The 11,473-nt window shown below is 36.8% G+C and overlaps 1 protein-coding gene across 1 annotated transcript; it reads left to right on the top strand.

Annotated features, from left to right (window-relative positions):
- The first annotated feature begins 438 nt into the window (after window positions 1-438).
- Window positions 439-7,887, top strand: si:ch1073-15f19.2 (T-cell surface protein tactile). The gene is made up of 7 exons (XM_032577168.1): window positions 439-623; window positions 862-1,206; window positions 1,476-1,585; window positions 3,506-3,662; window positions 5,386-5,805; window positions 6,375-6,477; window positions 6,638-7,887. The coding sequence occupies exons 1-7, from the start codon at window positions 563-565 to the stop codon at window positions 6,771-6,773; spliced, it is 1,332 nt and encodes a 443-aa protein (XP_032433059.1). The 5' UTR covers window positions 439-562; the 3' UTR covers window positions 6,774-7,887.
- The last annotated feature ends 3,586 nt before the right edge of the window (window positions 7,888-11,473 follow it).

Raw genomic sequence — 11,473 nt, 5'->3', positions numbered from 1 at the left:
GCTGTCTGAAGAGCTAGTAAGCATTTAGGTTCATATGATAGAACCCTCTGGTGGTGACAGTTATAATTGTGGTACAAAAAGGAGCAGGTAACATTATTACAGAGGCTCAAAGGGAAGATGATACTCAAGTCAAGACAATATTGCACTTCAGCACAAGGGAAATGAGCATGTTTGAAGGAATGGAGTTCAGTAAATAAACAAAATTAATTAATCCTTCTGTCTTGTTTGGTTTGTGATTTCCCTTGGTACCAATCTCGAATCATTTCAAATCTATGATTTGCATATTTTTACTTAGCCCTGCTGACAAACAATGAGTAACAGTAAACACTGCAAAGATTTAGAGCAACAGCAAAGTTCTGCTCTGTATGAGAAGTTTCGACCTCAAGGTTTCCGTGCAACACGCTTCGTTTTTGTGTGGCTTCCTGTTAACATAGGGCATCCTGTTCACAGTCTCACAGTCTGCCAGACCTGCTCTTCAACGTCAGATGACGATGAACCGTTTCTATCTTTGCTAAATCTCTTTATGGATTCAAAGTGATTGACTGTAATTCTGAGTACAAACATGGCTGGATGTATACTGGGGACAGTCTACCCTCTTCTGCTCCTTGCTTCTTTTCTCCAAGGTAATCCAGTACACTTGCACATGTGCTCTAGTTAATATACCAGCAATGGTAAGATGTTAACCATTTGATTTAAAATGTCTGTTGATGTCTGGAGTCACAGGTTACATCGCTAACAATGTACTTTATTTGTCTACATCATAGTGCCCAGCAGCCTTTTTTGCTTTAAAATGCAATAGATTTTTGTCTCCTCACTTTTCTTTTTCTTTTTACTTTCAACATTATCTGATCTACTTGACAGGAGCCAAGAATGTTGAGCTGTTTTTTAATGAAACAATGGAAGCTGAGGTGGGTCAGAACATTACCTTACCTTGCTTCGTGAAAGATGGTGCTGATCACCTGATTGTCGGAATTAAATGGATGAAAAGTGAAGGAACAAACCTTGCTGTGTATGACCTCAATTATGGACCTCACCAGTATTGGCCTAACGTGACCATCCAACAGAAGAAAAATTATGCAAACAAGTTAATTGGTTCATATCTACACCTTCCTTGGGTGAACAAATGGAACAGTGGAATCTATATCTGTGAGATCTCCACATTTCTTTTAGGTTCTTTTAGGAATAAAACAAAGTTAACAGTGAAAGGTAAGCCTGCTTGCTTATTTGTAAAAAAAAAAAAAAAAGAAAGCAAAATGCTTGTATCTCAGCACAATGTAAATTATTTCTGTATAAAAAGTTATTGTTTCCCAGACACTATAACAGTTTTTTATGAGGAATCTATAACCATGTTAGTGTAGGACAGATCACATTGTCAGTTTTTATGTGGGCTTTGACTGAAGCAACAAATCATTTTATGGCTTTTGCTTCATTGTTGATTTGTACAGATTTCATATTTATCTAAATTTTCTCCCCAGATGAGCTCAAACTATTGTGCAATACTGATAAACTTGTTGAGGTTCCCATTGGAGACAACGCTACAGTTAAATGCACAGTCAACTCCAAAGCACAGTACAAGTGGACCAAGGTAAGTGAAATGTATAGATACAAAAAAGAACTAAACAAAACAAAAAAGATGTAATTTCTTTATGTTACCCTGAATGGAAAGTAATCCATAATCCCTTCTTGGCTGTTCTTGGCTGAATTTCCACTGAAGTGGAGTGTAAGTGCAGTGAATAAAAATTAGGTACAAATTTGTTGAAGAGTTTTGTAGAATATGTTAGAAAAAGGGAAAATTTCATTTTCTACAAAAAAGCTGCAACCACATAATACTTTTATATCAGCTTTTCTCCAAACCATTATGTACTTCACATCAAAGTCAGTGCAAAGGGCTAACTGTAAGAAAGTTTAAACAGGGGGTGGAGGGATGCAATGTAAAATGTACTTGTTTTAGCTTTATATCATGTTTTAATGTTATTCCATTATCAAAAAAACATACCTAGAGTGTTGCCTCAACTGTGTCATACATGTTTGAGGAACACTTGAATCTCCCATGCCAAACATTTAGGCGTGGGAAAAGTGCTGCCTATTTTCCCAAAACTTTGCCCTGGAGTTGCAGTCTCCAGCTGAGCTTTCTTGTATTATCTTAATGCTTAACACCCTGTGCCTACATTTTAGATTTGAATTTTGAATTAAAAAAGGAAGCAGTTTTTGACTTTTTGTCCAGTTGTATGATGGAAGTGACTAATGGAAAAGATCACACTGGCTGACAACACTCAGTTAGGCAAGCACCATTTTTAAATTGCATTATGGCCGCATTTTTTGTACCTGGTAGAAAACAGGAACAGCTTAATGATGGAAAAGCTTGTTGACCCAAAGTTAAAGGGCTGTTTCATTTAAGAGAAGAGAAAAAAGAAATCCGGATCAGGTCGCAGGGGCAGCAGTGTAAGCAGAGAGGTCTAAACTTCCCTCTCCCCAGCCACTTGGGTCAGCTCCTCTGGGAGAATTCCCAGGCATTCCCAAGCCTGCTGAGAAACATATTCCCTCAAGCGTGTCCTGGCTCTTCCCTTGGTACGTGCTCGGAACACCTCAACAGGGATGCGTCCTGGAAGCATCCTAACCAGATGCCCAATCCTCTGCAACTGGCTCCTCTTGATATGGAGGAGAGGTGGGTCCACTCTGAGCCGCTGGTCCTCCTGGATGACCAGCTTCTTACCCTTTCTCTGAACGACAGCCCGGATGCCCAACAGAGGAAACTTATTGACCGCTTTTATTCGCACTCTTGTTTTTTAGTTACTACCCAGAGCTTGTGACCATAGATGAACATAGACCGACCAGTAAGGCAAAAGCTTCGCCTTTTGACTCAGCTCTCTTTTCACCACAACAGACTGGTACAGCACTAGCATCACTACAGACACCGCACCTATCTATCTATTGATCTCTTGCTCCATTTTCCCCTCATTCGTGAACAAGACCCAGATATACTTAAACTCCTGCATTTGGGGCAGGATTTAGTCCTCAGCCTAGAGAGGGCACTCTGCCAAACATAAGTGCCATGGGAAATTCCAGCCATTATACCATTTTGGGAAGACATTTTCTTAAGCAGTTATGAGGCATGATGGCAAAACCTTAAATGACTGCTGAGCAAATTATGCAACAGGTTGTTGTTAGCTTACACCACAGAGTGAGTGATGTAGTTGATGTCAACCACCTTGCTTAGCTGACCTTGAGAGGTTGAGTGGCTAAAGCCTTTCTCCGTCTATGTTCCCCAGAATGCTATGCAGTTCTGGGTTGATGTTCAGTGAAATGATCAAACAATCTATCTGACGTATTTTCGGTTGATCTTGATAACGTGCCTAATGTGATATAGATTGTTATTGATTTTTTGTCCAGCCTTATGTGTTGCTTTGTATAATGTACTGTGTAAAATGATCTGGTATTAAGTGTAAATGCAAAACTACTTTCACAGCAAGATTTGTATGTTCTAAGCTATCTATTTCTGGCATAGAACAACAAGTTTGTGTCAGACAATGAATCCCTGGAGCTCTGGGAGGTGACAGAAGCCCATGCAGGAACTTACAACCTGACAGTCAACACAGGAGACAAAAGTCTGCATAAAGATTTTATTATCTCTGTGCTGACTACAACCACCATTTTAAGGACAGGTGAGCCTCCCCATTTCTTTGCTCCTACCTGCCTCTTTGTGTCATACTCAATTTCGTCAGATCCTCAGGACTGGATTAACAATCTGACTCTGGGCCAATGAGACTGAATGTCTTAATAAGCTGTACTGGATCAGAAAGCTGATACTTGAACTTCCATTATTATGCTGTAGCTTACTCATTTTAATTTTAATTAGCTGAAAGGGATGATAGTGATTCAAATGATTTAAAGCTGTCATGCAGGTCATGAGGAAGTAACTGTGAATAGATTGAGAATTTAAAAAAAATTTTAAAAAAACAGAACCCAACTGTTTTTTCTGCAAATCAGTTGTTCAAAGAGATATGCGTGAAAATTAAACTGAGTTCATGTGATACAGAACTCACGGGATTTAATTCATCCCCAAATCCATCTGTGTCTTTTAACAATACAATTTTACAACTACTGTGAGTTGGCTGTAGTCAAGTGAGAAAATAATGTCTACATATCAGTCCATATACATGTTTCATAAATAACTACAGGAAAACCATCTAGGTGTCAAAAGTTCTTTCCTCTCCTTCAGCTCCATGTTCAAACCACAGAAATAAACAGAGAAACGGAGTGATGCGAGAGCACAGTCTATTGGTCAGAGTAGAGAAGTACAGCAAGAAGCAGCTAAAACAAACTGAATGGTGCTTCAAAGGAGACTGCTATACCAAACTGCTCAGTTTTCCAACTAACCACCGCAACAGATAAACATCGATCATTGGTAAACATGCGATTATGGGTTATGTCATGTTTGTTTGTTAGAAGATTTTAGCGCAACCTTAAAAAGTCTCACCAAGCGTGAAGTTATTCACAGTCTGGATTTTTTGTACATTTTAATGTGTGGACTATTGAAACAAAAGATGCTAAGTCGTGACCTTCAATGGACCCCCCAAGCCCCCAAATAATAATTATGTTGTCTCTGGACAAAGCAAAATTTCATTGTTAAACATGGTATTCACTCTTACAGAAATATTCCTCCTTCAAAATGTGTTTTGATTTGCTCTGACTAAACTTGTTTTGGCAAGAAAGTATAGTTTTTGTATGAAATTTCTGAACTGAGAGGATCAGCATTAATCTTCTTCCTTAAATGGCAAATCCTTTTGTCTTTCTAATCTTAAAAAGTGGCTACAAGAACAAGAACTTTCTCTATGTTATAGTGTATTTATACCTTGGGAAAGGGAGAATTCACAAATTAATATCAAATGTTCCTTGACTCTGATCAAAAAGGCAAAGCCTTAATTGCAAAAAGCTATTTTTAACATGAATTGTTTGGAAGGCAAATTTATCTTTGGTGATTCTGTTAATAACTAAGACATCTTTTTTTTTTAAAAAGTATTTGAAAAAAGCCTTTTTTTTATTTGCATGTTTTATTTTTTTGTGGAAGTTCACCTGTAAGAATCAAGTAACTGACTTTGCAACAATCCCCTCACCTGAAAGACAGTTTGACCACAGTGAACATTTGATTTCATTAAATTGGTGACTTTGTAGCAATATCCCTACTTTGGTTTTTCATGGTACTCCAGTTTCCTCTTACAGAAAAAAAACAAGCATGTTAGGTTAAGTGACCTAGCCAAATTGCATTTTTTGCACACGGTTCATAGGTTATTACTGTAGTTTAAAAGCCTATGTCATGTAACAAACAGAACCTAATTTATCTAAGCCATTGATTTTGATTTTTATTTCTTGTTTTCCCACTTTCAGGTCCAACAGAGTCAACTCAGCATCCAACTAATTCATTGCACACCAGCGCTGCAATATCATTAACCACCACACTTTCAACAGACACACAATGGACCACTCAACCAAACTCCAGCACTGTTAGAGTCCCTGCTTCAGGGCATGTAACCCCTCCGGCAACTTTAACATCTGTCAGTGTCCCATCATCCCCTGACACCCAAACCATCACCCATCTCCTACTCAACTCCAGCATGTTGAATAATGACGTGACACAGCTCACACCAACACAGAGAACGGCTAGTGATGTCACGAAGAATGAATCCAGATTTAACAGACAGTCCACAGAGAACATTTTCTCAATGAGCACCACGGAGTCCGGGATAGCAGGAAGCATAGAAAGTACTGGAACAACTTTAACTGTCCCTATTACAAGCACAAAGACAGGTAATACTCAATAAATCTTGTTTATTTAACTTTAATACTAAAAGGAGTCATTTATTATTATCATTTTATTGCAAGTCTCCATCTGGTAGCTACATTTTCTTTCTATTTGAAACAAGCTATTGTTTTTAAAAAGTTTGAATTCTTCTTTTTGTCTTTGGAGACATTGATTTGCTGTAATCCAGGCCAGGTCAAAGGGTCAGAAGGTAATCCATAAAAACATTTTAAGAACAAGACATGCTTGAAGAAAAATCACACGCACAAAAATAAACTCCAAAAAGCCACAAATTCCTCAAATATGGGATCTTTATAGACTCTAACTTTCTTAGCCTCATGTTTGATTACTTGTCAGGTGAAATACTCATTAGATGGACCATCCAAAATTAATGGACAACCGAGGGACGGGAATTACAAGTAACACTTTTCAGCCTCAAGGCTAAAAGTTTGTAATATAGTGTTGCATTTATTAAGAGTGGAATCTGGAGGCAAGATGATCAATATGTCAGGAATTTCTCTGTAGCTGCCTGTATCCTCAAAATAACCAATTCTTATTTATGCAATCTGCTCCTTAGAAACCGAACGGCGTCATATCCTGTTGGTGTTCATCATCGTTCTGTTGCTGCTATTGATTCTCGTGGTTGCAATTCTTTACAGGAAACAACTCATAAAAAAGAGGTAAAACTAAAATGTTTGTTTTTCGCCAGTTCCCTGTAGCCAAACTGATTTAGCAGACATGAAAAATGCAAACATCTCTCATGTTTTGAACTGTAACTCTTGCATATTTTAATGTCCACCAATGCTGGCAATCAATACTTTTGCTCTCACACTCCTGCAGCATGGACCTACCGCCCTCGTTCAAGCCTCCCCCACCTCCTGTCAAGTACACTGCTGCAAGACGAAGCGAGACGCAGCTTTACCCCACTTCAAGGTGCAACTCTTTATCAGCCCCTACGAGACCAATTTTTGTATGATAAACAAATGTTAACTTGTTTTGTATGACAGCAATATCTGTTGTACTTGTTGTGGTCAGCTGAAAGGAGTTTTACGCAGATAGAAAATATTTGTGCTTTTGCTGCGTGGACGCATGTGCCAGAATTTTTTCATTAGAGCAGGACGGCGTATCTTTATGAGATCACACGCAGACTCAGCCCTCTACCCCACATTTACTGGCACTGCCAATTTGGCACCTTTTGGAAGCATGTGTAAAGAGTCTTGAAATAAATTCCTCTTGATTGCAATTGAATAATCTTAGTTAAAAAGGGCTACTTCAAAATGAATGAATAAATAAATAAATGTAGCTCTGTTGCTATAATTCCCACTGGTGGTGAGATAGCTAATATCCTTATGTATTGCTGCCATGTTTTAAATCAGCTTTATATAAATATAAAAAGAATGTAATTTATGTTTTCCTGTTAGTCACAGGCTGACTACTTATTTTAATCTTGTAGCTGAAATTGCTTGTAAATCTATGGTATAAAAGTGCAACAATAGGCACAAAAGAGTAATACTTTCAACAACCATTGTGTTGCCATCATCAGTGGTTCAAATTCAATATTTCTAAAAGATTTGATTTGATTCTACGATTATATTCTATTACTGCCCAATGTTGTAAAAAAGCAACAAACCAAAGAAATGCTAATAACTAAGAGTTTTTGTTACATGTTGCCTACTCAAATATAGCAGTTCTATAAGCTGGTGAACATTTTTAGTGCACAATTACTACAAATTCCTACAATTTATCGAGTTTATCAGCCAAAATATTTTCAGTTCTCTGAACAAACACTTCCACCTTTCGAAAACAGATGTAGTTCACACCACACACACTAGATGGGGTCAAGATACACATTCCTTAATGGGCGATACAACCACCACCATCAGTGGGATAGATGTACACCGTGATCATAGTGGTATCAAGATGATTAAATAAAACAAGTCGGTTTTATTGTGCGTGTGTATGAAACTGTTCTCTTTGTGTTCTTTTTTTTGTATATTTGTATAACGCAGTTTCAGTGTGTTTTGCTAAATGTATCAAATACAGCAAGTTCATAAAAGTTGTAAATAAAAGGAAAATCATTTTGACTCTGACTGAGACATTTTTAAGGGCTTATTTTATGCCTGTAAATGATAGAAAACCACTGTTTTCTTGTGGAAGCTTCGTTTCAGAGTGTGTTTTCTATTTGTTTCCTGCATCCTCTAATGACCGCCCACTGTCATCTGTATAACTATATTTATGATTTTCCATCTTTATAACCAGTGAATTAGAATTTCCTGCCATGAGGCCCATTGGAGCTCTTCTGATGTAGCTGTTTATATGGTTTATATAACAAGAAGTCCAATGTTAATGCCACTTGTAAAGCTAGGCTAAACCCTACAAACCACAGTAAGTTAACATATTCACCACATAGTCCCAAAGACAAGGCACAAATTCTCACTTTTTAGGCAAAATATTCAGCAAGTGATAAAGGTTAGACATGTGCAGTGTCAGTCAGAAGTTTAAATACATGAATCACTGGCATGGAGGCCATGTTATTGGGCTTTTAATGATTTGCATCAAATTTTCTTCTTTTCAAATCAAGAAATGATTGGCATCTCATTCATCCACCTTGTGTGAAGCGCTGGTATCTATGGCAGCAAAACAGCCCCATCCACCATGTTTGACTGTTGATAGTGTTTGTGAAAGCTATTGCATTGACTGTAAACTTTTCTCCAGAAGGCACTTTGCTTATACATATGTACAGTTACTTTACAGGATTCAAGAATGCTGAGCTGTTTTTTTATGAAACAATGGAAGCTGAGGTGGGTCAGAACATTACCTTACCTTGCTTCATGAAAGATGCAGCTGATCACATGATTGTCAGAATTAAATGGATGAAGAGTGAAGGAACAAGCCTTGTTGTGTATAACCGCAATTATTATGCATACTATTATGCATTTGTTTTGTTTTTTCCTTTCTTCTTTGAAGTTTGATGTTACTGTTTTACATTTTTTTAGAATAGTAGTTTTACAGGTCATCTCTTGATTGTACTGAAGTGTAATTCTGCTATTAATTTAATATATATCTCTTTGCATTAGTCTCAAAAGTTGACTCCTAAGAGCCTAACAAGGCCTTCACTAATATGCAATTGTACAGACAGGACAAGTCTTTCTTTTAAACATTGTTTTAAGTTTTGTGTGTCCCTACTATTTAAATAAATGAACAAAATAAACCCCGGTAATAATGAATAATGTGTAATTGATGCATTATGGTGTTTATGTGCTTTGTTTGAGAATAACTTGTGTGGTTATTGTGGAATAAGGAGAACAATTATTTTAGGTTTTACATGACATTTATCAACACGTTCATATTTTGTACTTTCAGTAAAACGGTTATCAGCTGGAATATCATGTTTTCTTGGTTTACAATAACAACATACAAGTTTGATAATTTCAAAAACAAGAATTAGGTGTGCTAGTATGAATAGTTTTGGATTTTTTTTATGCACTTATGGTCAACATGCTTCAAAATATACATACAACACTACTAATATATAGTTAAACATCTAGTCGAGGAGAACCCGTGTCCTGTTCAGCAATTATCCTTCTTTTTGTGGTATAATTAGTAGTGCTTATTGAAATTGGTTGGTTTCTTGCTATAAACCAGGCTTTAAAACAATGACTCCATGGGTTTGATTAAGGTTGGAAGGACTCAGACATCAGGCTTCAGGTGGTCACTTGATGTTGCTTTATCTTACTACAGCTGGTGGAAATGCATTGTGCAGATAATGATTGGAGAGACGATTTTTTTTGTTTTGCTTTCAATGAGAAAAAAAAATCTAAAATCTGGGAAAATAACACTCAGGTTTTTCAAGTTAGTAAAACTGAACTTACAACAAAATATATAAAGATCCCTGGTTATGGAGCTTTAGCATACAGTGCCTCCTGAGGCCCAAACTGCACAATCCTCACAAAGAAGCTTCTCCTCTGATTGTTTTACTGGAAGCTTCTCCTACAAGAAAAGTTGATTGATTGGAAATACAGAACACTTTGGGGTAGAGAAGCTAAAAACAGTAGACCAGACAGAATAACAGATTAACGAAGAAAACAAAAAACGAAGCAGCAAGGAGGAGAGACTGAGCAAACTTTTCCCAGCCTCCATTCAGATTTTTAAATTTCTTCATATTTCTTGAGTGTATTGGCAACTCTCTGGATTCGTGTTACATTTACCAGCAATTATATTCTCAGATCTTGAACTTTCAATGACGATAATTTTAAATGTTGGTATTTTGGCCTGACTTGGTCAAAACTGCAAATCTTTCAGAGTTTATCAGATGTGCAGCTATAAATGATAAACTCAGCTGATCCTTCTTTCTGTCAATCATTCAGATAACCTAAAAGAAATTACTGAGCTAGCCTGGAGAGCAACATGATGGTGTTGATGCCTTAAGGACATGGTCTCAAAACTTCAAAATACAATCCATATGTCCATCTTAAGGCTATTTCAGAACAAAGTTTGATGCAGTGCATGCTGTGATGGTGGTGCAGCTGTCTCCATTTCTTTTAGCAAAATATTCTGACCATTTAATTGCTCTAGAGTAAGCTGAATTACATAATACACACATATTAGTATGTAATGCATACTACTATAATTCATTACAGAACAGATGTGTAACTATAATTATACATCTATTCTGATATTTGTTTTTTAACAATTATTAAATAATTGGTTTGACCGTTTATGTTTGATGATAATTTTACCATAAACCTATTGAGAACCATTTTACTCAATAACTATTGCATTTGCAAATATTTGTCAACAAATTTCCCATTTATACATTTTTCATATTTGTCCTTTTTTGCTCAGGAAATCAGACAATGTATAATTCCTATGTTTTTCTACTTCACATTTGTCAATGACATTGACATTGCATTCCTGGATCCCATTTATGAAACTTATGAATGAGGATTTTCAGCCTGAAAGCCCAGTGAGGCTCTTTGATGTAGCTGTTTTTGTTGTCAATAGACGAGGAGCCCAATATCAAAGACCACTGTTGTCCACAGCTACCACAAATTGACACTTCTGTTGACAAAGCAGGGCTAAAACCACAAACCACAATGAACGTAAAGGCTAGCAAACATATTCACCACAAACTATCAAACCTGGTATATTTTTTTTCTTTCTTCTTTTGCAATTCATTTTCGTCATTTAAAATTAAAATTGAATGAAAATTAAATGTACTCTACATAAATTCCACCCCCAACTCTCGCAACCTCACCCAAATGTTGTCACAATATACTAACACGGACTTGTGTACAGTGTATTCACACACACCGTTTCCTATTTAGTTTTACAGAGAAAAAATTCACGACAGCAGGTTTTTTTTCTGATTTTCCGACCACACTTGCAAAACCACATGCTATTGTGCATGCAAGATATAAATTCGAGATACACCATCTGCGCTGCTTTTCAGTTTTACAACAGTAGTAGATATTGTACTGTAGAAAAAGAAATTTGGGCAAGTGCTGATAGTTGCATCCTCACCGTGAAAATGCAAATATAATGAATAATCAAAGTAAAAAAAATGGTTTTGCTGACTGAACAGCTGGTCTTAACATCAACAACAACTATCTGCTCTGGCAACCTAACTTTAATGTCCTCCTTTTACTTCATGTTGATAAAATTTTATGCTAAGCT

The sequence above is a fragment of the Xiphophorus hellerii genome, chromosome 11 (genome assembly GCF_003331165.1).
Source record: "Xiphophorus hellerii strain 12219 chromosome 11, Xiphophorus_hellerii-4.1, whole genome shotgun sequence".
Taxonomy (NCBI): Eukaryota; Metazoa; Chordata; class Actinopteri; order Cyprinodontiformes; family Poeciliidae; genus Xiphophorus; species Xiphophorus hellerii.
This window is presented reverse-complemented; position numbering and strand designations above follow the sequence as displayed.

Bases quoted from the DNA above. Each gene is read 5' to 3' on its own strand.
- si:ch1073-15f19.2 (XM_032577168.1), top strand. From the start codon at position 563: ATGGCTGGATGTATACTGGGGACAGTCTACCCTCTTCTGCTCCTTGCT. The intron at 3,663-5,385 runs GTGAGCCTCCCC...TCCCACTTTCAG, and splicing joins AACCACCATTTTAAGGACAG to GTCCAACAGAGTCAACTCAG. The intron at 5,806-6,374 runs GTAATACTCAAT...TCTGCTCCTTAG, and splicing joins TATTACAAGCACAAAGACAG to AAACCGAACGGCGTCATATC.